General features: G+C 39.8%; 1 protein-coding gene across 2 annotated transcripts in view; it reads left to right on the top strand.

The window, feature by feature from the left end:
• The window catches only part of CNOT10 (CCR4-NOT transcription complex subunit 10), a 57,378-nt gene that overhangs the window by 9,245 nt on the left and 20,207 nt on the right, over positions 1-27,926 (top strand). For both annotated transcript variants that reach the window (XM_040246316.1, XM_040246317.1), the window contains exons 2-13: positions 5,165-5,259; positions 5,784-5,945; positions 7,152-7,302; positions 11,149-11,291; positions 12,385-12,471; positions 13,037-13,120; positions 14,495-14,612; positions 17,031-17,180; positions 18,956-19,158; positions 22,212-22,333; positions 24,315-24,491; positions 26,186-26,266. In XM_040246316.1, coding sequence (XP_040102250.1) covers positions 5,165-5,259; positions 5,784-5,945; positions 7,152-7,302; positions 11,149-11,291; positions 12,385-12,471; positions 13,037-13,120; positions 14,495-14,612; positions 17,031-17,180; positions 18,956-19,158; positions 22,212-22,333; positions 24,315-24,491; positions 26,186-26,266 — 1,573 coding nt within the window. The remainder of the gene's footprint in view (positions 1-5,164; positions 5,260-5,783; positions 5,946-7,151; positions 7,303-11,148; positions 11,292-12,384; positions 12,472-13,036; positions 13,121-14,494; positions 14,613-17,030; positions 17,181-18,955; positions 19,159-22,211; positions 22,334-24,314; positions 24,492-26,185; positions 26,267-27,926) is intronic.

The following is a 27,926-nucleotide window of genomic DNA, read 5'->3' as shown; positions in this document are numbered from 1 at the left end:
ATTGAGGTAGGATTTTTTCCCCTAAAGTTTTATCTTGAAGTTAAAGAATGTAGGTAGAATAATGGCTGGTTAACATGTAAGAGGCTGTTTCTGGGCTCAGTTCTGTAAAATGTCTGTTTCAGAATCTCTTGTCAGTCTAGCTTATCAAAGTGCTTCTGTCCTTATTTAGAGGATTTTAGGAGATTCACTTTCACTTTTCACTTTCATGCATTGGAGAAGGAAATGGCAACCCACTCCAGGGTTCTTGCCTGGAGAATCCCAGAGCCCTGTTAAAGAATGCCATCTAATGTAGAGAGGCTGTATTTTGAGAAGAAGCTGTGGAGATAACTTGATGGCAAACTAAGAATTTGGGGTGTTTGGTTTCAATTTAGTGCACTTCTGTATGAGGGGAGATACATCAGCTTTCCTTCAAGAATTTTTTAAGTATTAATATCTATGTTCATTGTTAACATGTTAGCTATACCTAGAGTTGAGGTTCCATCTCAAGCTAAACTCATACTTTGCTTTTTAGGGATCCTAAAATCCTGTGTCCTTATTTTTACACATTTTAAAGAAATTGGTCTTTACTGTAATTGTGCGCTTGAAAGTTTTGCCAGGCAGGTGTATTGTGTAAGCAGTTGACTTAACAGAAACTCACTGTTACTAGCTTTTTAAAGAAAAAGCTGTTTGACAGAGTCTTCTTAAACCAGTGAGCTCTCTTCATCAGACTATTCATTTTTCCTCCCTGTTAGGACTCAGTTCTTATCTATCTGTATGGTAAGTGGAAATGAAATACTAATTTATGTAACTTTAATTATCAGCCAAGTAACACTTCTTATAAACCCAAATACCAGAATACCTTTTTTTTTTTTTTGGTAGCAGATCTAAGTCTTAAATAAGTTCACAAGTTGTATTTTGTTTTAAAGCATGTGGTGATTCTCAAGAGTATTCAGTCTAATAATAGGGGTTTCACAGTGATCTAAGGAGGTGTTCACGCTAAATCTAATTTCATTGTTTGTTTGTATATGTAAAGTGCAGAAATAAGTGTTTTGTTAAAAAAAAAAAAAAGCCACAGTGGAGTCCTTAGTTGTTCTGTGATAGGTAAAGTGGGAAGGAAGCTAGTATTTAGTTACATCTCTAAGCAAAGAGATAGGTGGCCAAGGGGAGACTAGACTGGAAATGTGACTAATTCTAGGACATGTGTTTTCATTGTACTGTGATGATAGGGAAACTGGGAGTCTTTACTGACTGCTGTTACGTGCCTGGCCAGGGAGGGCTTCCACACGCTTATGTCACACACCAGCAAAGTAATGTTCAAAAATCTCCAAGCTGGGCTTCAACAGTATGTGAACCAAGAACTTCCACATGTTCAGGCTGGATTTAGAAAAGGCAGAGGAACCAGAGATCAAGTTGCCAACATCCATTGGATCTTCGAAAAAGTAAAAGAATTCCAGAAAAACATCTACTTTTGCTTTGTTGACTATGCCAAAACCTTTGACTGTGTGGATCACAACAAACTGTGGAAAATTCTTAAAGAGATGGGAATACCAGGCCACCTGACCTGCCTCCTGAGATCTGTATACAGGTCAAGAAGCAACAGTTAGAACTGGTCGTGGAACAACAGACTGGTTCCAAGCAGGAAAAGGAGTACGTCAAGGCTGTATATTGTCACCTTGCTTATTTAACTTATATGCAGAGTACGTCATGCAAAATGCTGGATTGGGTGAAGCACAAGCTGGAATCAAGATTGCTGGGAGAAATATCAATAACCTCAGATAAGCAGATGACACCACCCTATGGCAGAAAGTGAAGAGGAACTAAAAAGCCTCTTGATGAAAGTGAAAGAGGAGAACAAAAAAGCTCACAAAGATCATGACATCCAGTCCCATCACTTCATGGCAAATAGATGGGGAAACAGTGGAAACAGTGAGAGACTTTATTTTCTTGGGCTCCAAAATCACTGCAGATGTTGACTGCAGCCATGAAATTAAAAGACGCTTGCTCCTTGGAGGAAAAACTATGACCAACCTAGATATCATATTACAAAGCAGATACATTACATTATTGACACAGGTCCTTATAGTCAAAGCTATGATTTTTCCAGTGTTCATGTATGGATGTGAGAGAGTTAGACTAGAAATAAAGTGGAGCGCTGAAGAATTGATCCTTTTGAACTGTGGTGTTGGAGAAGACTCTTGAGAGTACCTTGGACTGCAAGGAGATCAAACCAGTCAATCCTAAGGGAAATCAGTCCTGAGTATTCGTTAGAAAGACTGATGCTGAGAATGAAGCTCCAATACTTTTTGGCCACCTGATGTGAAGAACTGACTCATTAGAAAAGACCCTGATGCTGGAAAAGATTGAAGGCAGAAGCAGAAGGGGAATATAGAGGATGAGATGGTTGGATGGCATCACCAACTCGATGGACATAAACTTGAGGAAACTCCAGGAGTTGGTGATGGACAGCCTAGTGTGCTGCAGTCCATGGGGTTGTGAAGAGTCTGACATGACCGAGCAACTGAACTGAGAGCTTCCTAAAATCAGCTCTTTTCGACACTGCATTCTTTGACATGCTCCTGGAAAACAGTTTTCTAGGTCATTATCAAAAAATACCAGCACTTCCCATGTAGTCCTGTGGTTAAGACTCCACACTTTTGCTGCAGGGGGCACAGGTTTGATCCATGGTCAGGGACATAAGACCCCACATGCTGAGCGGTGCAGCCCCACCAAAAAATGCCCATGCCATAAGGGTACCTATGGTTTAATGAGTTTTCACAAATCCGGAAGCAACCCGCCCCCCGCCCCCAGCCCCACCACAGTCTCTGTCTGATAGATCTTGCAGTCACTAGACCCCTTATCTTACTTCTAAACCTTACATTAGTTTTAGACAGACACTTATTTATTTAATATTTGTTTTTATTTGTTTGTTTGGCTACACTGGGCCTTAGTTGCAGCATGAGAACTCTTGGTTGCAGCTTGTGGAATCTAGTTCCTCCACGAGGCATCAAGTTCCTCCACCAGGCCTGAAACCCAGCCTCCTGGATTGGGAGTGTGAAGCCTTAGCTACTGGAACACCAAAAGTCCCTAGGCAGGCATTTAAAAATAAAACTTAAAAAGAAAAAGTGATCAATGATCATTATAAAAATTTAGACAGCTGTCAAATGCAAGTTTGTGTTCCTGAGGCACAGTGAGGCCAAACCAAGATGTCAGAGTTTGGAGCAGAAAAAGGTTTATTGCAGGGCCAAGAAAGCAGAATGGGTAGCTTGTGCTAAAAAAACCCAAACTCCCCCAGCTGTTTGCACCAAAAAGTTTTTGTAGGCAAAACCTGGGTTGAGAGCTGCAGGGCTTGTGGCTTTCCTCTGATACGCTGGTGGTGCGGTAACCAGAATCTTGTGCTTAGCCTGAAGTTACCATCCTCCATTTGAGTAGGGGCCTGAGTTCCTGCAAAAGAACTCAGAAATACATATATTCCTTGAGCAGGAACCATGACCCTGCCCTGCTGTTTCTCGACTGCTCCATCTTCCCTGTTTACTGTTTGAATCTGCTCTTTGAACTTAAGGAAGATCTAGGAGTCTGAAGCTTTTCCCTACAAGCAAGAAATGGGACAGGACATGGAGGTGGGGAGCTGAGGAGGAGGGGTCAGAAAGTTTTGTATCCAGGAAAGCACCATAGACAGAGCCCTCCTGGGTCTCACAGTTAAGAGCAAGAGGAAGGAAAGTAAAATCTCTCTTCTGTCCCACTCCCTGAAGGTAATGACTAAAAACTGGATGTTTATCCTGCCAAATGTTATTCTATATATATTCAGAATATCTGTGTATTTTTATAAAACATGGAGCTCTGTTGTATAAAACTGTTTGCAGTCTGCTTCTTTTATTTAAGATGTTGAGGATGTTTCTCCATGTCAACACATTGCAGGGACTCAACTTTTAACAATTGTTTAGTGTGCCATTGTATTTCTATACCACAGTTTACTTAGCACATTTCTTAACTGAAGGATGTTTATTTCTAGACATTCACTACTATAAACAGCGCTGCACTGAGCATCTTTATATATTTGTAGAGTGAATACCTGGAAGTGGGGTTGTTTGGTCAAGACTTTGTACATGGACAGGTATTGGTGATTACTTCCCAGGAGGTCTGACCAATTTACACTCAGACGCAACAGGTGTTGTCCTTGAGTAGTTTAAAACTTGCATTAGCTGAGATTTTTGCATTTATTTGGGATTTTTTTTTTAATAAAAAAATAATTTTTAAAACAGTAAATTGTAGGGCAGAAATAATATATACAGAAACTTCTGTTAAGGAAGCTTTTTAAATGTATTAATCCTGACTTTTCGATTTCTAAGCCTATGAAAGCCTTCATTGCTTGATAATCACCCATGAATTCTCATCAGTGTCATTTTCTCATTGTTAAATGTTACGACTTTCTAACTAGATTATAAACTTCTTGAAGGCATCTCACATGTACTTAGTTCTTTGTGTCTCTAGCGCCTGGCATAGGTTCTTGAATATGTGACATTTGGGGTGTATTGCTGTGGTGGGAGGCAGAGCTAGTTCTTTTTTTTAAGACAGGAGTTACTTGTTTTTCTTTCTTTCCTGCTGTGCTGGGTCTTCGTTGTTGCATGCGGGCTTTGTCTGGTTGCCGCTTGTGGGCTCCAGAGCACTGACTCAGTAATTGTGGTGCACGGGCTTAATTGCCCCGTGACATGTGGATTCTTCCTGGACCAGAGATCGAACCCATGTGTCCCTGCGTTGGTAGGCAGGGAACTCCCAGATCTGATATTTTGAAGAGAGCACGATATTGTCAGCCTGAATGTCCTAATGGACAGAGCTGTAATCCTTACTTAAAGATTTCCATAGCAAAGGGAGACCTTTCTTAAGTTTTTGAAAAAATGCTTCATTCCTCACTTATAACGTTAGTTAGCAAACTTCCCTGGTGGTTCAGTGGTTAAGAATCTGCACTTCCAATGCAGGGGCAGGGTTTAATTCTGGGTCTGGGAACTAAGATCCTACATGCCGCATGACCAAAAAATACTAATAAATACAAAAAATACTAATTATTCATTGTAGTTGAGAAAGGTCTGACTTTGGCAACTCCAAGAGGAAGAAGACAAGAGGAAAACTCGGGACACATTCACTGGACAGCTGTTACTTCTAAAGAACTATCAAACTTGTGTATTTGCAGATCAGGGAGCAGAGAAACATGAAGGGACAGGTCCGTCCTCTGGGATCACTGATCAAGAGAAGGAGTTGTCCGCCAATGCTTTCCAAGCTTTCACAGTAAGAAATGGTTTCTCTTACTCTGTTCCATTTTTAGAATCTGTCAAGCATGAATATTTTCACCGTGAATTTATGATCTTTCTTCTGTACTAATATAAGAGTTAGCTTCAGAGAGTAGGTTTAGGTTTAAATTTCTTTAATTTTAGAGTTTAAATATCGTGAAAGGAATGGGAATAATCTGAGCCATTGCCAAGTTTTTGTGTTTCCAGAATCATATCACATTTTTTTAATTGATGGGACTGTTACTTCATCTAGTGACTTTAGTCCTGGAGAAGGAAATGGCAGCCCACTCCAGGACTCTTGCTTGGAGAATCCCATGGGGCAGGAGCCTGGTGGGCTGCAGTCCATGGGGTCGCAAAGAGTCGGACACGACTGAGCGACTTCACTCACTCACTCAGTCAGTGACTTTAGTATATTTAGGGGAATATAAAAGCTTTTAAATAAAGATGAATGAAATATATTTGGAAATGAATATAAAGTTCTTCAAGTTGGTATGTGATTTTGTTTGTGTATTTTTGTTTTAGGCTGGAAATTACGATGTCTGTCTGCAACATCTTGCCTGTCTACAAGATATAAACAAAGATGATTATAAAATTATTTTGAATACAGCAGTAGCTGAGTTTTTTAAAAGTAATCAGACAACAACAGATAGTTTGAGACAAACACTTAACCAGCTAAAGAATCAGGTAATACCATACAAGAATTTCATTATAAAATACTGTGGTGCTCTCTATGAAATGAAATTAGTTAAGTAAAATTAATGTGACTTTTTATTGATATTAATAGCACAATTTCTAATGTGTCTGCAACATTTGCATTAGTTTTATTTGTATACAATTCATTTTCTAGGAAATGAAGGGATTATGCTGTGTGATTTTACATTCTGTTGGGTTTCAAACTTGAACAGAGGAAGCTAATACACCAAGTCTGAATGAGCTTTGGAGTTTTGAGAAAGAATTAGAATAGAAATACATGAAAAATGTAGCTGCTGAGATTATAATCTTACAACGGGAAGATCTGATTATGGATAATCATGTCATTGTTTTAGCACTTGGGATCAGGAAATGATTAACTTTTTAAATAGAAGATATAATTCATTTACGATTTGGGACTTGCCTTGGTCATTGGTCTGGTCAGCACCACGAGGTTGGACCTTTGATACTGAAGAGGGCTGGGGCCGACTGTCAGTGCCGACCGCACAGTAAGACCTCATGTAACTAAGACCCTCTGTCGGACATCTCACTTATTCTTCCCAGTAGCCTGATGAAGTAGCTACTACATTTTTCTTCTCCTTTTGTAGACTTGAATGCTAAGGTACAGATGACTTGTGTAAATTGTCCAAAGACACAAAGGTTTTAGGTAATAAGAGCTACGTGAGCCCAGTTCTGTCTGGCCTTTGAGCCCCCATGCTAAATTCATGACAGCCGCCATACTGTAGTGTGTGTGCGTGCCCAGTCACTCAGTCGTGACCCACTCTTTGAGACCCCATGGACTGTAGCCCACCAGGCTCCTCTGTCCATAGGATTTTTCCAGGGAAGAGTACAAGAACAGGTTGCCGTTTCCCCCTCTAGGGGCTCTTCCTGACCCAAGGATCGACCAGGGATCTGACTGCTAGAACTCGCATCCCTAGAGCCCGTGCTCCACGATGAGAAGCCCCCGCTCTGCGACTGGGCAGTAAGCCCTGCTCTCTGCAACTGGAGAAGGTCTGTGCGCGATGGTGAAGACCCAGCACAGCCAGGAATTTACAGCAAAACCTATAGGTCCTATTGACAGTGTGGGAGATTTTAGATGAAAAATGTTGGCCTGTGTTCCTGCTTATTCATTCAGATTCTTGTACCTTTACTCTTTATTTTCTTACTGTTAGAAAACAATCTCCTTTGACTGTTCTGTAGGTACACTCGGCTGTTGAAGAAATGGATGGGTTGGATGATGTTGAAAACAGCATGTTGTATTACAATCAAGCAGTCATCCTGTATCACCTGCGGCAGTATACAGAGGCCATATCCGTTGGCGAAAAACTTTATCAGTTCATAGAACCTTTCGGTATGTCATCTGTCAAGAAATTAGCCTATCTCCTCATACTTGCAAAGGTCTGTGATACTTGTGTTTAGATAACCTAAATCTGAATCCTTTATGAGTGTTTAAAGAAAGAAAAAGCAGTGTCAGATTATCTTAATGGTTAGAAAAAATAAAAATTCTATCACTTTTAGATCAATCTAGGTTTTTTCTTTAACATCCTGCTGTTACCCCCACCCCAGTTTTTGAAGATAACTGTTGGAAAATGCTGTTTCTGATTGGAAAGATTCACTGATTTTTTTTTTTTTCCTTTGCTCTTTAAACACTGCCTTCGTGTACCTGATACTTTCTTTCTTGACTGTTGTATTAAGGAAAGAGTGTTTTGGAAGTGAGGGGGACAGGGTAGTGTTTTATTTCATATATTGCCTAATTGAAATTCTTGTAGGTAATCATACAGCAGATCATATAGAATACAATTAGCCTTTTGTTAACTAGCTTACAGTTACCGGCCTTGAATAAGAATGCTAAGAAAAGTAATGACTACCGTTCTGTGCTGACCTGAATGGGACAGAAATCCAAAAACTAGGGGTATATGTGTAAGTATAGCTGACTCACTTTGCTGAACAGCAGAAACTGACACAATGTTGGAAAGCAACTATACTCCAATAAAAATTAAAAGTAAAGTAAGGACTTGATTAAAGTGAAAGTGGAGAGTGGAAAAGTTGGCTTTAAAGCTCAATATTCAGAAAACGAAGATCATGGCATCCGGTCCCATCACTTCATGGGGAATAGATGGGGAAACAGTGCAAACGGTGTCAGACTTTATTTTTTGGGGCTCCAAAATCACTGCAGATGGTGACTGTAGCCATGAAATTAAAAGACGCTTACTCCTTGGAAGAAAAGTTATGACCAACCTAGATAGCATATTCAAAAGCAGAGACATTACTTTGCCAACAAAGGTCCGTCTAGTCAAGGCTATGGTTTTTCCAGTGGTCATGTATGGATGCGAGAGTTGGACTTTGAAGAAAGCTGAGTGCTGAAGAATTGATGCTTTTGAATTGTGGTGATGGAGAAGACTCTTGAGAGTCCCTTGGACTGCAAGGAGATCCAGCCAGTCCATTCTGAAGGGGATCAGCCCTGGGATTTCTTTGGAAGGAATGATGCTGAAGCTGAAACTCCAGTACTTTGGCCACCTCATGTGGAAGAGTTGACTCATTGGAAAATACCCAGATGCTGGGAGGGATTGGGGGCAGGAGGAAAAGGGGACGACAGAGGATGAGATGGCTGGATGGCATCACTGACTCAATGGACATGAGTCTGAGTGAACTCCAGGAGTTGGTGATGGACAGGGAGGCCTGGCGTGCTGCGATACATGGGGTCGCAAAGAGTTGGACACGACTGAGCGACTGAACTGAACTGAAGGGCATGGAAAGAAGAGGGCATGAATAAAGCAACAGCAAAGCTGGACCTAAGAAACGTGTAGAGCCGTTGGCTTCCAGCCGGCGAGCAAGCAGATTTCAGGTGTCTTGTTCTCCACGGGGTCTTTCTTTCAAACTCAAAACACTGCCGTCCGTGGGGTTGCACAGAGTCGGACACAACTGAAGCAACTCAGCAGCAGCAGCGGTGTTTATTCTTGGTGTATGAATCCCTGATCGCTGTTGTGGTCACCGTGGGACAGATGCTGCTTTGGGAAGATTCCAGGTCCCTGTGCTGACAGCTGGCTGGACAGCTCTCGCTGTGGCTCCAGGGAGGCCTTTTCCAGGCACTCTTCTGCCCCTCAGCCCTGAGGACACCGTGCCTGGCAGACAAGGCAGGAGTGGTGAAAGGTTGTGTGAGGGGGGACCAGATCCTTTGCCCTGTGAAGCAGGGAGCCACAGTCTACTTCTAGGATGGCGTGGATGTGTTTTCTCTCTAGAGCTGGTTTTTAGAATTTCTGAAACAGTTGTCATCTGTGCTGTACTGTGAGCACAAAATAGCAGAAGGGGATGACAAAGGATAAGGTGGTTGGATGGCATCACCAACTAAATGGACATGAGTTTGAGCAAACTCCAGGAGATAGTGAAGGACAGGAGAGCCTGGCATGCTGCAGTCCATGGGGTCGCAAAGAGTCAGACACAACTTAGCAGCTGAACACCAAACACCAACTCAGTATTCGGATGCATTTTCCTTCTTTGAAATTTTTTTTTACTTTATTACTTGCCTCTTCATACAATATAAGTTTATTGAGCAGATGCTGTTTTGGAGTCAGAAGATAATAGTGAATACAATCAAGTCTTCACTTTCATTAAGCTTATCTTCTCATGGCAGAGAGAGCAATACAACAAATATGTATTGTGAGGTAGTTAAATCCTGGAAAGAAAGGCTAAAATGGGGTAAGAGGATTGACTGGGGATGTCATTTTTAGATAAGGTAATTGAGGAAGGCCTGGAATAGGACAGTATTTGCAAAGTGGCTTGAGTGAAGAGAGAGGTAAGCCCTGCAGTTGGCGAGAAAGTGTCAGAGCCAGAGGTTGTAGTGTATGCAGAGGCCCTGCGGTGATGGTGGTTCCGGGGAGTGAGAAGACGGTGTCACCGGGACGGGAGGAAGCGGGGCCCCGGGGAAGCAGCGCAGATCCGGCACTGGCCTGGGTAAGGCCTGGCGGGCTCGCAGCTGAGCTGGGTAGCCCTTCTAGACGTGCAACCTTGGCACGTCAACTGCATCGCTTAGTCTTAAGTAGATTCTACCGTGGCCGCTGTGTAAGCGCAAGCCTGGAATCAGGAAGGCTTGTCAGGCCCCGGATCGCACCCCGGCCCCATCACTGGAAGCATGGCGTCCTCGCCCCTGGACCACCAGGGGCTTCCCCTGAAATGTTCAGTTCTTGATTATAGCAGCCTTCTTTTCTTTTCGGCATGTAGTAAATTTTTAGTGGAGTATAACTAGCTGCTTTCCAGTGCTGTGTTAGTTTCTGCTGTACAGCCGAGTGAATCAGCTCTACGTATATCCCCTCGTGTTTGGACTGCCTTCCCACGTAGGTCACCTCGGAGCACTGAGTGGAGTTCTCCTGTGCCGCGCACCAGGTTCTCATGGTTCTCTGTTTCACGCACAGCAGTGTGTAGGTGTCAGTCCCGGCTCGCAGTTCGCTCCATCCTGCATTTTTCCCCTCGGTGTGCATATTTGTTCCCTGTGCCTGTGTGTCTTTCTGGCAGCCTCCTCTTAGACCCCTTCCGTTTGTCTTCCCTTCTGAAAGGAAAGGAGAGTGGTGTCTTGTCGTGTACCGGGTCACCCCTCCCTCCTTCACTGGTGGTGGTTCTTCTTGGGATTTTTGCTCTTGGCTGTTTCAGCTTCTCGTATACTCCATTTGGGTCTCTGAGCCCCTTGCTTATTTCTCTATCTCAGTGCCTAGAAAGGGAGTCTGTTTTCCTAGAGTCGCAGACCTTTTTAGGATTAGAAGGAACAAGTCCTCCTTGTTCACCTAGTCCACCCCCTGCCGTCAGGCACGTGAAGTGTTCTCTCCACGTCTCAGGTCAGTCAGCTGAGCTTGAATAGTTCCGTGATGTGCAGAGGCTGTGCATTTATTAAGTATCCAGGCTCTGGAATTAGGGTTTCCTTCCACCTAACACAATACTCCTCATTATAAGTGCTGATATTTGGTAGATACTTTGCCAAAGGAATTTCAGCACTAGAATCCCTGATACGTGAGGCCTTCGGAAGCCTAATAGGATGACATAGTTGATCCTGCCCTTGGCTTCCACACATGGCTCTGGGGAATGAACACTCCTTTAAGTTAAAGACTCAGGCTTTGCTTTTTAGAGCTTTCTGTGGGGGGAATGGTCTGAGATATTATTTTGGAATGTGACTTTTCTTGTTGTTTCTTTTTTTCTTTTTTCCCCCCAGAAGAAAAATTTGCCCAAGCAGTGTGTTTTTTGCTCGTAGACCTGTATATATTAACCTACCAAGCTGAGAAAGCTTTACATCTTCTTGCTGTTCTAGAAAAAATGATTTCACAAGGAAACAATAACAAAAATGGAAAGAATGAGGTGAGTGTTCTGAGGTGATCGGACTAAACTGTATAGTATGTTTAGTATTTGTGGTTACTAAGTATTATTTTAATAGGTTTATTGAAAGATAATTCACATACACAGAATCTATCATTTTAAAGTGTACAGTTCAAAAAATAAAAAATAAAAAAAAATAAAGTGTACAGTTCAGTGGTTTTTAGTGTACTCACATAATTGTGCAACCATTACCACTATCTGAATTCCAGAACATTGCCATCACTCCAGAAAGAACCCCTTTACCTGTTAGCAGTCATTCCATTCTCTCCTTCCCTCAGCCTCTCGTACCCACTGGTCTGCTTTCTTTCTTTCTTTTATTTAATGATAGCTTTGCTGTTACTGTTTGTTTGTTTGTTTGTTTGTTTGCTGCACTGGCTCTTAGTTGCTGTGTACAGGCTTTCTCTAGTTTCAGTGCTTGGGCTTCTCATTGTGGGGGCTGCTCTTGTTGCAAAGCACAGGCTTTGGTATTTGTGGGGCATGGGTTTAGTTGCCCCACAGCCTGTGGGATCTTCCCAGACTCTGGATCGAACTGGTTATCCCTTGCATTGCAAGGCAAATTCTTAACCCACCAGGAAGTCCCAAAGAAAGTTTCCTCTTCTTTTTTTTTAATAAAAGATCTATTTATGTTGTGTTTAGACGGTGGGGGTCCTCATTGCTGCGTGCAGGCTTTGTGTAGTGTGCTGAGTTGGCTTCAGTAGTGGCAGCACGCAGGCTCAGTAGTTGGGGTGGGCAGGCTTAGTTGCTCCAAGGCATGCGGGATCTTCCCAGACCAGGGATCAGACTGGTGTCCCTTGCATTGCAAGGCAGATTAAGAGGGAATGACATGATCTGTTCTGTGTTTTAGGAAGATAATCAGTTTTGCCCGAGTAACATCCATGCTTTTTAAACCTAGCCCATCATTATACTCAACTGTGAGCTTCTTAAGAGTTTCCTGTCACCCACCCAAATGGGACCTGGCATTCAGAATTTTGAATATGTTCTCTAGGTGGTTCAGATTAGCTCACTTGCAAGTCAGTGATTTCAGTTATGGTCAAAAATATTCAATCTTGGTTAACTTTGTTTTACCACCCTACAGACTGGTAATAATACCAACAAAGATGGATCAAATCATAAACCTGAAAGTGGAGCGCTAATAGAAGCTGCAAAGTCAAAGATACATCAGGTAGTGTAAAGCTTAAAAGGAATTACACCTGACATAGATTTACCTGTAGTTACGAATACTGAAGGATGTGATCATTGAAAACAGTAATTAAAGGCATGTATGTTTATTTGTTTTGAAGTATTAAAGTTTAGGAACACATTTATCTTAAGTATATTTTGCTTAAGATGATAATGCAATATCATGTCTTTTCATTCTCTATAGAAAATTGAGAGAAATGGCCCGGGAACGTATTGGATGATAAAAATCAGTTTGTAGAATTTGAAAATGCATTGTTAGTTAGTCATATACAGTTAAGGATTGATAAGATTTTTCCTTGGAACTTAGATATAAATTTCATTCAACCGTGTTTTAGTTTTTAAAAGTATATTCCAAGAGAGAAAAATTTTTTTTAATGTATATTCCAAGAGTACAGTAAAAATAATCAAAAAAAGTTTTTTTAAACCCACTTTCACAAGTACCTGGTATAACTGTGTTGTGAATAGATTGGGTTAAATTTTCTTAACTAGAACTTCAGCATGTGTAAATCCACCAAGGTTCCAACATACTAGTGTTTTTGTTTTGACAGTATAAAGTAAGAGCGTATATCCAAATGAAGTCCCTAAAGGCATGCAAAAGGGAAATCAAGTCCGTCATGAATACAGCAGGGAATGTAAGTTTCTTGACTTTTTTTTTTTTTTTTAATGAGTAGCTTTTATGTTCCAAATTTTCTTATTTGCACCAGAGGTATTTGTCAGTTTTAAGTAACTTACGTTTATTGTAGTATATGTATACTGCCAGACAAAAACCTTTATGTTGAGTTGTGAGCTACTGATCATTCTGTGTCTGTAATTTATTATAGTGTTTTTCTCATTTAAAACGGTAACAAGCATTTCCCCCTTAGTATACAGCTGTCCAGAATTCTGTGAGTGGTTTATCGCAATTAACTTAACATTGACTGTTATTAGATTCTGTAGTATTTTTTTTTAGATTACACCCAAAACATTTATTAAAGGTAAATAATTTGGTTGTTGCCCAAACCTGCCCCTTCCACATGATCTTTGGCTCAACAGAGAGTACTTTCAGTTTGATTGGTGCTAGAGTATTTTGAGTTAAAAATACCCCTTCCTTTCCCTCCACTCCAACCCTGCACTGATAAGTAGCCTTAAGACAGTGAAGAGACAGATACTTTTAGGAAAACTGTAAATTAAAAGTGTGACGTCATAAAGAGATACAGTTTATAGTAGGAAAAGTTCAGGAAAGTTGACTCTAGAAATCTCAGGCAGGATCCAAACTAGCCACTGGCTCGGTTTCAAGGGATTTCAGATCTGAGGGGTAGACTTGAGGCTATTATCAAGTCTTTTCGGGGAGAAAAGACATGATTCCCTTTCTTAAAAGATGCCATCATCAAAGGGGAGAGATGAACAGGAAAATAAATCATTGTTAGTCATTCCCACATCAGGGAAAACTTCAGGAGCAAGTTTCAGAAGCGAAAGATGGTCTGTGATCCAAAACATGATTATTCTCCTGATGAAATAATCACCGTTGAAAACAGGCATTCTGTTAGGAAATTTTTCCATCCATAAAATGACACCTTTTTCCCCTTACTTGGAAAAGCATTTAATTATTTGTACTTTGGGTTCTAATGAAGGTGGATTCGTGTCCTAGAAGATAAGGGAGATCCCCAGTCTATAATAATCATTTAAGATGAAGGACCTAGTTCTGTTAACTTGGCTTTCAGTTAATAGTATAATAGATGAAGATAGTGCTGTCTGCAAAGGATAGTTTGCAGACTATATTCTTATTCATATATGTTGTATGTGTTTTTTTAGGTAGCCATTTAATAATTCAGGTTGTAGAATGCTGCCCGCCAGGTTTCATTGTTTTAGATTGTGAAAACAATAGGAAAGTCAGACTGTCGTTTCCGTGACCTTGACTTCACGTGGTTTGGTTACGCTGTTAACCACGCGCCAGTGCAGTGGTGTGATTATGATCTCGCAGTAGGCACCTGAGAACAAACTGTAAGGAACTTGTGTTTTCTTTACAGTCTGCACCTTCCCTGTTTCTTAAAAGCAATTTTGAGTACTTAAGAGGCAATTATCGAAAAGCTGTGAAACTGTTGAATAGTTCAAACATTGCTGAGCATCCAGGATTCATGAAAACAGGTAAAAGAAAATTGTGAAGTGTTGGTGTTTCCTTCCTGATTCTTCTACGCCTTGTTGCTTTTTGTTCTACACCTAGGCTGCTATTCAGAGTGATTTTTTAAATGAAAATATTATTTATTTCTGCTGCAGAAAATTCCTAGAATTTTCTTTTATTACTTGTTTCCAGTTTAAAAGATGCTTCACGTGTCCTTCTTGTCTTTCATCCCAGGGACTCTTTCGGTCATTCTGGTTTTAAAACCAGCTTAGAAATTGTGTCCAAGGCATAAGGACTTTAGGCTTTTGCTTTGGGAAATGAGAGACCTTTTAAGGAAATGAAATGACAGTGATTTTACTTTTTCCCTTCTCTCCCATAAAAGCAGTGATATTATGAAATATTTTTTAGACTATTGAAAATATTTTTATCAATTAGGAATTTACTTACTGCTATCTATTTTTTCCTCTAAGCCTTAACAAATTGCTTAATATTAATAGTAAAATGAAAGGTAAAATTTGTAGCTCTCATTTAAGTTCACGTCATTGCTGTTTTACGGAGAAGGAGGAAGAAAATCTGTTTATTCAAGAAATGAGGTTAAACTAGTGAAAATATTTTGGACCAAGTTCAGAATGCAAAAGATGAATAAATATTTGTTTCATCTGACATTCGGTTTAGACCAGTGCACAAAACACACGTGTAAACACACTCAAACCTCCCCCTATTTACCCCTTCAGTTCAGTAGAGTCATAAAGGAAAGAAAAAGGCAGTGTTTTCCATTATAATTCTCTCAGGTACTCTGCTTATTCTGAGTACTCATGTCTAATTCTGCTAAATTTTTATTTTTCATGTTTTTATTGTCATAATTTCCCCTCAGAGACCCTCTAACACCCAAACTGAAATGGTCTCTCAGACTAAAAAGATAATATACATTGCAGAAATTTTACCTAGGATTGTCTTGACACTGATTCAGAATTGATGTTGTCAGTCTTTAACATGGAGCCAGACATGTAGTTAACTAGTCAACACTTACAATCTAGTAAAAAAGATTTTATATATAGTTGTATACTTTATGTAGTGATATTTTTCATTGTATTTATTTTAAAATCTTTAATTTGCTTGCCATATATAAAATTCAGTGTTTGCTGCTAATAAAGTAGGACTATTAGAGAAGATTTGGTAATAGAGTTTTTCTTAAATTGTTCATAATGCCACCACAAGAAACAACCTCCTTTAAAACATATTTCTTACTTTTTTTCTTTCTTAAATATTATCACTGCTTAATTTTAAGGTAAAATTTAAATTTAAATTAAAAATAAGTTAAATATAAAGCAAAATGAAACCAGCCTTCCATTTTTAGCATTAAGCATTGAATGAATATTCTGATTATTAATTTTATCAGTGTAGTTTGGTGTTTTAAATCATTTAGGAAAAGACAGACTGTCAGCAAATTGTTTAGGAATGTTTGGGAAACCATTTAGAAAAAGAAAACTAAAGCTTGGATTGCTTTCATTACACCAAAATAAAATCCAGACACATGCAGGATTAAAATGTAAAAATAAAATCATAAAGACAACAAAAGAAAACTTGGATGACTATCTTATTTTTGTGGTGAAGAAGCCTTGATTAAACATTATCCAGAATGTCAGAACCATACAGTTTAGAAAAGATGCCTAAGTTTGACCACATAAAAATGTAAAACTTTTTATGATTAAAAACATAGGCATACACATACACACACTCTAACCAGCTCACAGGACAGATGCCCAGCTGGCAGTGGGGGGATAAGTGAAACTCACGGGACAGAAGGTTCCCATAATACACACACTAGCGGGAAACCAGCAAGAGAGCATCTGTAACCAGCTCTTTTAAAGGGACTAAGAACTAGGAAGCGGCAAGTGTGCAGGATAAGAGATAGAAAAGCCCAACTCACACAGGAAGGCAGAGGCTCTGCCATCCTCATGTTAAAGGAGTGTGAATGGAAAGAAGAGTGAAGACAGAGTTGAACAAAACAGAGCAGGATTTTACACGTTCCATTTACGTGTTCTTAATATACTTCTATCGCTTCTGTAACTTGCTTCTTTCCTCCCAAAACTGTTGTGTGGATGCAGTTCGTACTTACCATGTTACTAATAAATACTTCTGCATTTTTGTATCATTTGCCTGTGGTTATTAAAAATGAAGTCAGAAAAAGATAAACAGGCTAACAAAATCAGTATGCTAAAAAAAAAATCAGTATGCTAGATTTATTTATCACCTTTAATAAGAGATTTTAAGAGAAAAGAGTTTACAGAATTTTCAGATGTTTTCCTAAATTTCGAGTAAACTGTTCTCTAGTGTCTGAGTGGCATTGAATATAGAATTAACTCAGGCCCCAAAAGCCTGATTCTTGTAGGATGTGTATCAGCAGTAAAGTTTGTTTGTGGATAAATTTATGTTTTTCTCAGGTGAATGCTTGCGGTGCATGTTCTGGAATAATCTTGGTTGTATCCATTTTGCCATGAGCAAGCACAATTTGGGAATTTTCTACTTTAAAAAGGCTCTACAGGAGAATGACAATGTCTGTGCCCAGCTCAGCTCAGGCAGCACCGATCCAGGTAAGCCCACGGATGGGGCCAGTTTGTGTTTCACTACTCGAGGGAAGCATGATTTCAGAGAGCGAGTATCTGGTTAAAATGCACATCATGTGTCCTTAAATACACATGATCCCACCCCAGAAATTGCCTCTGGATTTTTAGTAAATATCGCTACTTTGTGTAGCAAGGTGTTAGGAATAATAATCAAAAAAGTTTAAATTACATTCACTTTTTCATAGATTTGAAATAGCAGTAATCTCATGTGGTAATGTTATAAAGCAGAGTATTTTCCTAAGATTTATTAACTCTGCCAGACTAGTTTGTTTTTTTGTTTGTGGTTTTTTGGAGTTTTTTTTTTTTTAATTCATTTTGGCTGCTCCAGGTCTGACTTGCAGCACTCAGGATCTTCTTCCTTGCAGCATGAGGTCTCTCTTTAGTTGAGGCATGCAGGATCTAGTTCCCTGACCAGGGATCAAACCCAGACCCCCCTACCTTGGGAGCGTGAGATCTTAGCCACTAGACCACCAGGGAAGTCCCTAAACTAGTTTTATTCTAGCCTTTTTTTTTTCTTCAGGGGGTTTCATATGTGATACTGTTGGCAGCACCTGACAATCTTTAAGCAAATTTATGAAGTTTATTCCTTTATATTCTTAGTATATGGATCCTTGATCTGAAATCCTTAAAATCAGGTAATTGTGTAGCTTAAAGACTATTGATGAAAAATATATCCAAAAAAAATCTCACACAGTCTCTCTGTGTCCTTTTTTTTGACCACACTTCACGGCTTATGGGACCTTAGTTCCTTGACCAGGGATCAAACCTGGGCCCCAACAGTGAAAGCGCCAAGTCCTAACCACTGGACTGCCAGGGAATCCCTCCTCTCGTTTTATTACAGCCTATGAAAGAAAGGAGAAGAGGGAGGCAGAGGAGGAGATAGTTAGATAGCATCACCACCTCAATAGATAGAATTTGAACAAGCTCCAGGAGGTAGTGAAGGCCAGGGAACCCTAGCATGCTGCAGTCCATGGGGTCACAAAGAGTCAGACACAAGTTAGTGACTGAACAGCAACAGTGAAACTTAGAATAAGTGAATGAAGACTAGTCATTGTAGGTATAGTAAATTTTTGTTTCCATAGTAAAGTTCCCTAAAACCCTAACATTAGCTCAATACTTCTGGTTAAGAAAATACATGATGATAAAAGGGCTGTGCTGTGCTTAGTCACTCAGTCTTGTCCAACTCTTTGCAACCCCGTGGACTCTAGCCCACCAGGCTCCTCTGTCCGTGGGATTCTCCAGGCAAGAATACCAGAGTAGCTTGCCATGCGCTCCTCCAGAGCATCTTCCCAACCCAGGGATCAAACCCAGGTCTCCCGCATCGTAGGGGGATTCTCTACCATCTGAGCTACCAGGGAAGCCTAGCTGAACTGGAAGTGAAGAGGAGAGGCATCTTCTTACAGGCGCTAGGAGTGTGGAGAGGTAGTGTAAGGTTCATTGGAGTGAGAGAGGGTCCTGTCTCTGTCTTTGCCTTCCTGGAACATTGTTGCCTGAGGAGCTGGCACATGAGAAGACACATCTCTGGCTCCATGAGCACAGACAACTGAGATGCCTCTGGAGGATATTTGTTGGGTCGGGGGTGGAGATCATCATTGTGGTGGGAGGTGTTTACACCTTCAGATTGAGGATTGGGGTCCTCGGTGTCAGACGAGGTAGTGGTTGAGTACTTAGTGAAGAAATGTTTTCAGTGGAGCTGCTATTTTAAATCTAATGGTTTGTTCTCATCTGCTTTTTATCATCAGGCAAAAAATTTTCAGGAAGACCTATGTGTACATTACTAACCAACAAGAGGTATGAGTTGCTGTATAACTGTGGGATTCAGCTGCTTCACATTGGAAGGCCGCTCGCTGCATTTGAGTGTCTGATTGAAGCGGTTCAGGTTTATCACGCAAACCCCCGGCTCTGGCTGCGGCTGGCTGAATGCTGCATTGCTGCCAATAAGGGAGTGAGTCTCTATCTTTTTGAACCCCCACCCCGACTCGCTGCCCTCCTCCCCTTGCTGACTCTCGGAATTTGTAAAGATAGTCTTCCGTTCCTTATCAGTTGGACAAAATTTAGTTTCGTGAAGTCATGTTTTCACTTTCTGGCTCTTGGTAAGAATGACCACACGTGTCAGCAGTCATGTTGAAAAGTTGAAGCCATTCAGGAGGTCGTATCTGTTGCAGCAGTGGTCTGCTAGCTGCCAGGTCAGGGGCCACGCCGCCAGCTGGCATGAAAGTGCTGTATGCACCGGCTGATTAAATGAGGACTGCTGATAACACTGCGGGTGTGGAAAGAACTCCTGAGTTTCCTCCCGTGCCCGCAGGTTTACTTCTGATTCAGATGTTGTGGAGTTAGAGGATTACCAGGCTTTTTCCCTCTGACACGTGTCCATCCACAGTGGTTACGAGAAATAGACCAGTTTACACTAGCGTCCATGCCTAGATTATCGCCAAACAGCGTGTGACTAAAGCCTTTTGAATCTCAGGTTGGGGAGGGGTCGGTGGGAGGTGGGGGAAAGACAGGTCGTATCAGATTCACCAGCTGTCTGTACCACCCCGTCTCCGAGCCACCCCCTGCCCTTGCTAGGCTCTAGGGGGTACGGCATCCAGAGGCTTTGCCTGGCGTGTCTGCCGTGGGGAGCAGCACTTCCTGAAAAGCAGCTACAGGAGCTAAAGGGATTAAAGAGGTGTGTCTGCCTGGCAGTTGTCACACTTGATACAAGCAGTTTGATTTGAGTTTGCCACCACTGGGGGAAGAGGTGAATGTTGTCTTTGAAAGGCTTTAGTGGGTTATTTCATTGTACTTTTCCTTCGTATCAAGAGATAGCTTTCTTAATGGGTAATTAAGTGATAATTCTAGGTATAATTTTTTTTTTAACAAAAGGATCTCTAGAAATTGCTTATTCTCTTTAATGAGATGAATTTAATTAGTGTTGGAGGCTCTAGTGAGGTTTAATTATTTTCTTTTAAAATGACTTATTTTTAGAAATGGTGCTGTTAGGATTGTCTGTCTTCTATGGATTTCATGAGGTTTTTTTTTTCCCTCTCCTGTTTTCTTCTAGAAAATTGTAAATTTGTAATTTTTTTTAAAAATGGCAAAAATGATTTGGTTGTGAAAACCTGGTAGATACCAGAACACTCATAATCCTGTGCTACTAACAGGAAATTTGCCATAAATAGTGATCTGTCTTTGCATTTCTCCTCCGTCTAGAACCTGAGGTAAAATCAGCCCCAAAATACTCTTGAGTAACATAAGAGGAAAATCCCAACAGGAGAAATTATAAACTCCAAATAAAATTGTGCAACATTTCTTTTAATTTACTCAGGACAGAAGGGATGCTGGACAAAGTTTACTTTCTGAAAATAAACTCCTTTATCAATAAGCAGTAACTTGGTGACACCAAGGAGTCATTATCAGTGCATGTCGTTGCAGACCTCTTTTGGCAGATCCAGGGTTTTTGTTTGCCTGAGCAATGTATACTATATATAAGAAAATATTTACTAAATAAAAAATATAGACTCAATTAGAGTATTTAAGAGAAGACTACTTAAAAAAATCACCACATACCATTTACTTTTCTGGATATGTGCCATTTATTTTTCTGAGTTCTGAAAATTATTTGAGTGTGGTTACTGCCAAACCACTGTAAAATTATGAATATTTTAATCACATAATATTTTACATTAAGAGTGTTCTGGCACACTCTCTGCCTGTTGGTGTCCTATTGAATCTGTGGTCTGTTTTGTGGATTTTTAGTCCCATCCAGATCTAGCCATCTGATCAGCTTTGCAGCCTTAAGGATCAGGGAAGAGAGTATGGGCAAGCTGTTGAAAGTTTTTATCACCTCTGCCAGGAAAAGAGGTCAGAAGAGAAGGCCTTCTAATCATGGTTCAGAACATCTACCCTGTCTTTATTTTTCACTAGTATTCCTTAGCTGCCACCTCAATAAAAAAAAAATTAGTTCCAGTCACTCAGTCACTTTTATTGTATTTATTATACGTCGTGTAATTCTTTCTTAAATGAAGATACATGTAAATCCTTGCTTTGTTAAAATTCTCACATATATGGAGGTGGAACCATGAGGAAGCTGTACTAGGGAGCGAGAAGTAACAGCACAGAAACAACGTGTTGAGAGGTGGGCTTTTCGCAGGGCAGAGTTTTTCTCTGCAAGTTCCTATGAGTTGTCTCCAGTCTGTCCCTGTGTATGAGAACCTGCAGAACTTGATAAAATGCAGGTAAATCAGAGACGTAGCATGAAGGGGGGGACGATAAAGGAAGTTGGCACCACTAAGCTCCTGTATTGAGATTATGTATCGTAGTGAAATATCCTAAAATATTTCTATATGTGCTAGTAGCTTTTACTATTTTCAGTTTAATGTTTACAGGGCTGTAGGATTTTAATTTCCTGGAAGGTAAGAATCGTGCCTATGATAAATTTTGACATATGTAGCTTGTTTGTGTATATGTTTTTGACACCGTAATTTAATACTTGCAGTTAAGAAGGGAGAGATGTGTGTTTTAGGAAATAGAACTGCTTCCCTTCTCTCATTCACTGTGATTCTGTGGCTCTTTCTTTAAGAAAGAAAATGCCCATCATATCCAGCATAGTGCCTAGGGCACAGACTGGCCCAAAAATCATTCTGAACAAACACTTGAGTCATTCTTTTCTTTTTAAATACATTCTTTTTTAATATTCTTTTCCATTATAGTTTTTCGTGCGATATTGAATATAGTTCTCTCTGCTGTACAGTAGCACCTTGTTGTTCCTTGAGTCACTCTTGAATTGCTGTTTTGCCTCAGGTTTATCTCAGAGCTTATACTAGTAGAGTGTGGTCTATGTCACCGACTTTTAGCCTCATATACTCTTCTCTTCATTACCAAACATTTATCCCCCCAAACTCCACATTGATGGATCTTAAGAAGGTTCTTAGAGTAATTGTGAGAGGTCCTGGGTTATTTTTCATACCTCATCTTACAATTCCATTAAATTAATTAGAAATGATTTGTGTTTTGTAGACTTCTGAGCAAGAAACAAAAGGTCTTCCAAGTAAAAAAGGAATTGTACAGTCTATTGTTGGTCAAGGCTATCATCGTAAAATAGTTCTGGCATCACAGTCGATCCAGAATACTGTTTATAAGTAAGTATTTTGCAAAGAGAAAGGGTATATGTTTAATACTATTTCATAATAGTGTTATTTATTTAAAAATATGGTTGGAAATTACCTCATAGGAGGAGCCACTTTGTAACTATATTTTATTGCTGCTTCGACAAATAGACTGCTATACATAGGTCAGTGGTGAATGTTATTTCATACATGATTTTGGTTTATTATATCCATGGGTGCTGAGGTTGTTGCCCTAAGAAACCCTAGTCTATTCAGTGCCATTATCCAGAATGTCCAGAAGAGGGCATCTTGTTGTTTCCTTGTTATATAGTTGATCATTGACGCTTTTCATTTAGTTATTATTTTCTCATAGTCCCAAAAGCTAATTCCTTAGTACTAGGAGAAAAAAGTACTAATATATATATATTAACAAAGGTAATATAAAGCTGTCTCATGTAGAACAGCTTTTCAGTTGAACAACTTTTAAATATGAACATCTTTATCTCTTACAAAGATTCCAATTTGGAGTTGCTACTATTTCTAAAGTAGTAGGCTTTGTAAAAAAATTTCTGCTTTTCTCTTCTGTCCAAAGTGAAATTGTTCAGTGCCGTTTAAAAGTTTTCCCAAAGTTTCAAAAACGTATCTAGCACACAATAATTTGCTCTTTGACTGTAACCTACTAGGCTTCTCCATCCATGGGATTCTCCAGGCAAGAATACTGGAGTGGATTGCCATTTCCTTCTCCAGGGGATCTTCCCGACCCAGGGATTGAACCCCGGGGGTCTCCCGCATTGGAGGCAGACGCTTTAACCTCTGAGCCACCAGGGAAGCTCCCACCTTTATTTCAAGAGTAATACAGATTTCTTTCAAAGACAAGTTAAAGCATCACTTCCCTACCATTTTAAAATTGTTACACCTTTTCCCTTTTTTCTCCCTAATAAAGCTGATTCAGCTTAATATATAAAGCCAACAGATAATTATATAAAATCTCAACAAAATTATAAGACCAGTAACATTACTTTTCCCAAAGGTAACTGTAAGTAAGATATTTTTTTTTTTAAGATATTTTTAAAAGCAAACATCAACCAAAACAAAGCTCAGATGTGAAAATCTACTTTTTCCCTTCTTTCCCGTTCTGATTGTATCTGTCCTGCCCTTCACTACAGTTCTTATTGTCTGTAACTCCTTTGTTAGATTAACACTGACATTGCAGGTATCCATCAGTTTGTCCCCAAGGTCCCCTTCCAGTAGAAACAATGTCATGTATAATGTATATACTTGCAATCTTTTGTTTGTACTTTTTACATCATATATACAGACATACCTCCCTTTACTGCACTCGGCTATTCCTATGTTGCACTTTGCAGATGTTGCTTTTTTTTTTTATTACAAATTGAAGGTTTGTGACAGCCCTAAGTGGAGCAAGTCTGTTGGTGCCATTTTTCCAATAATAGCTATTCACTTTGTAATCTCTGTGTCACATTTTGGTAATTCTTGGCACGTTCTCAGACTTTTTCGTCATTATTTGCACTTCCTCACACTTTTTCGTCATTATTTGTTATGGTGATCAGTGGTCATTGATGGTACTTTTGCAACAAGATTTTGACTCGCTAAAGGGTTGTGATAGTTAGCATTTAACAATATTTCTTAAGATATGTACATTGGCTTTTTTTTTAGACATGATGTTGTTGCAAACTTAATAGACCACAGCATAGTATAGGCATTCCTCATATATCCAGTGGGAAACCAAAAAAATTTTGTGTGACTTACTTTATTGTGATACTGTCTTTATTGTGGTGGTCTGGAGCCGAACCCATGGTGTCCCCAAGGTATGCCTGTATGATATTTAGGCTTTGGGTTCTTTAGCATTCTCTTATAACTGCTTGTATTACCGTTTCTACCTGTCCAAGGGCAATGCCTTTATTATTTAGTTACATTGGTTTTATTCCTGATAATACGGAAGTCTTATTTATGATTGTCGTTTTGTTAGCTGACTTGGGTTTGTTCTTTTCAGTGATGGACAGTCTTCAGCCATTCCTGTAGCCAGTATGGAGTTTGCAGCCATTTGTCTCCGAAATGCCCTGCTGCTGTTACCTGAAGACCAGCAAGATCCGAAGCAGGAAAATGGATCTAAAAACAGTAACCAGTTAGGTGGCAACGCGGAGAGCAGTGAGAGCGGCGATGCTTGCAGGTATTCCGACTGCTCTGACCTCCCTCGGCCAGGTCTGCGGGGCTTCATTAGTCAGCTTCTGTCCCGTAGATGAGTTCCCAAAGTCTGCAGCCAGAATTTCCAGTTTTGAAGTATGAATGTGTTAAGTATTTCTGGGAAATTGCCTGGCGGTCTAGTGGATTCCACGCTTTCACTGTAGAGGCCTGGGTTTAGTCCATGGTTGGGGAACTAAGATCCCACAAGCCACGCAGCATAGCCAAATATATATATATATATTTTTTTTTCTTTTTCTACAAGAGAAACATAAGGTGAAGGTAAGTGAGGAGAGAATCTTGAAAGAGAAAAGTAAAAAGTAAGCTTTTCGCTGCCATGAGGAATCATTGCGAGAAATCTGTTGCTGTCAGAGATGGGTTTTTTTTAAAAAACCTTTATTAAAATAAATACTTAAATCCCTAAAACTTCTCTTTTCTTATTATTTTCTGCCTTTTCTCTTAACATACTATAAACCACAGACCTTCAGGATATTTCTGTATATTTCTGATTTTCTACATTAAATGAAATATTATGCCAATCTGTAGAAACTGAGGGGCTTCCCAGGTGACTCAGTGGTAAAGAATCAGCACAGGCTCAGTCCCTGGATTGGGAAGATCCCCTGGAGTAGGGAATGGCTACCCACTCCAGTATTCTTGCCTGGAAAATTCCATGGATACAGAAGCGTGGCGGGCTACAGTCCATGGGGTTGCACAGAGTCAGACACGACTGACTGACTAAGCACTGAGTGCTCAGAAATTGGGAGAATTTTATCTCGTAATAAAACAAACACTATTATATGTAAAGAGCTCTTTTATACATAAAAAAGAAAAGAAAAGTGAAGTTGCCCAGTCGTGTCCAACTCTTTGTGACCCCATGGACACCAGGCTCCTCCGTCCAAGGGATTTTCCAGGCAAGAGTACTGGAGTGGGGTGCCGTTTCCTTCTCCAGGGAACTTCCCGACCCAGGGATCGAATCCAGGTCTCCCACATCGTAGACAGACGCTCTCCGTCTGAGCCACCACTTGATCTTAGCCAAAAGGCCAAGAAGTGATATGGCACCTTTAAACTCGAGTCTTCCATCTCAGCATCTTTTCTAAGATGCTAAAAATATAACGTTTATTATAAAAAATTTGAAACAGAAATTGTGGAATTTTTTTCCCTCCATCAAGGGGTTATACTTTACTATAGTTGGTAAAAGACAACTAGAAGAATGAGAAATTTGTAAAAATACTGGAATGGTTTCCTTTGTATAGTAGAGATACTGTTTTCTGTTACAGATTTTTTTAAAGCGGTAGGGAAAAGAAGCTAATACATGGTAGAGCTTTTTTTTTTTAATTTCTTGGCTGCACTGTGGAACATGTGGGATCCCAGTTCCCCAACCAGGGATCGAACCTCTGTCCCCTGCATTGGAAACACAGAGTCTTAACTACTGGACCACCAGAAAAGTCCCTATGTTGCAGCTTTAACGTGTTAGTGATACTGCATTACTGAGTATTTTTCAGTTTGATTCTTTTACACTTTTTTCATAAAAGAATTGCATGAGAGTGGGGGTAGGGAGATGAAACTTATCAATATATTTGATTACTTGTGCTGTTCATGAGAGTGGGGATAGGGAGATGAAACTTTATCAATGTATTTGATTACTTGTGCCCTTCATAATTAGGACTCTTACCTTTATTTTAGCAGTAAAAGCCATGATGGAGACAAATGCATTCCAGCTCCACCTTCTTCCCCATTGAGAAAACAGGAGTTAGAAAACTTAAAGTGAGTATCTAAAAAAAATTAGCATTGCATTGGTCGTTTATTTTGTTAATATTATGAATTGCATCGATTAAGTGTCAGACAGTAAACCAACCTTTCAATCTTGTGACATAACCCTACTAGGCAGGATGTATTACCTTTATAATAAACTTTTGGATTGAATCTTTTTGTGAGGAGTGTTTGCTCCCATTCTCACAAGGAAAGGTGGTCCATGCTCTTCATTCCTGTAGATGTCTTGTTTAGGTTTTAGTTTCAGGATTATGCTGAACATACGAATGAGTCGGGAAGTGCTTCCTCTGTTTTCTGAAACAGTTTATCTAATATAGGTGTTGCTCCTTCCTCAGATGATTGATAGAATTCACCAGGAAAACCATCTGGGCTAGGGTCTTTGTGGGAAAGTTTCAATAGTGAATTTAAGTTCTTCAGTAGTTAAGTGCTATTCAGATTTTCTATTTCTATCTCTATCAGTTTGGGTAAGTTATATTATTGCCTGTGTAGATTTATAAACTCCGTTATATTTGCTTTGAACAGTCATATATATGTTAAAAGAAACAGAGCCGTCTTTTATGTCTGACTACATGAGTACCATTTCCTGATGATTCTCATTTTTATAGAAAACCATTTGCCTTCAATCTGAAGATCTCCCATCAGGTTTTCCTAAGGTTTTATGTTGTGTTGTTTTCCTTTTTAAATCTAAAGTTGTCTTCATTTCCTCTTCATTCTTGGAGGATGTTTTCATTGAATAAAAGTGTTTTAGGTCTCGTTCTGTTTCCAGGCAGCTTTTTCAAGACGTCACCATGTCATCTTCTGGCCTCCAGTGTCTGACCTCAGCCGCTGTGTTATAGGTGCCATTTTTCTATCACCGTGGATTGTCTGTATTTCATTCAACAGTTAGACTATGATGAATCCAAGTGGGGTTTTCTTTGTTTTTAACCTCCCTTGGTGTTAGCTGCCTTTCTTAAATCTATAAATTTATCTTTCTTGGGATGTTTTTGATCATCATCTTTTCATGTTTTGGAAATAGGGTTAATGGTTCAGCATCTCTTTAAGAATGATTTCAATAATAGGACTGCAAATTAAAATGTAAAGAAAGAGCCATCATTTTATGTTTTCACCTACTAAGTTGCAGAAAGTGACAAGAGTACAGTTGAGACCTTTAGATATTGCAGGTAGCATTGTGAATTTTTGGAAGGCATTTCATTTCATCACATTCTTTCCAGCAAACATTGGTGCTAACCTGGTGCGAGCTGCAGGGGAATCAGAGGTGAAAGAAAAGGCACTGCTCTTCGTAGCGGATGGCAAACACTTGGGGGAAACGGCGCTGCTTAGTGGGCTGGCTACCAGGTGGTGGGATTTGGGGCCTCTCCTTTCTTCTTGTGATAATTTGATCACCCTAATAAGTGGGGAATGACTTCATGTTAAAATTTTACATTTCTTTCAATCCAGGGTGCTCAATCTGATGCCAAAGTTTATTGATCACCTGTGTTACTTTTACTGTGAACCTCCTGTTGGTAGGATTTACTGTTTTATTAAGGAAATTGACCTTTATCATTTGCGTTATAACACTGTTTCTGGTATTTAGTTGTAAAACAGAGTTTCATTTATTAAGTATCGTATTTATCAATCCTCTTTACTTTTTCTTTCCATTTTGTGTGATGTTTAG

Source organism: Oryx dammah, unplaced genomic scaffold, assembly GCF_014754425.2.
Source record: "Oryx dammah isolate SB20612 unplaced genomic scaffold, SCBI_Odam_1.1 HiC_scaffold_9, whole genome shotgun sequence".
Taxonomy (NCBI): domain Eukaryota; kingdom Metazoa; phylum Chordata; class Mammalia; order Artiodactyla; family Bovidae; genus Oryx; species Oryx dammah.
This window is presented reverse-complemented; position numbering and strand designations above follow the sequence as displayed.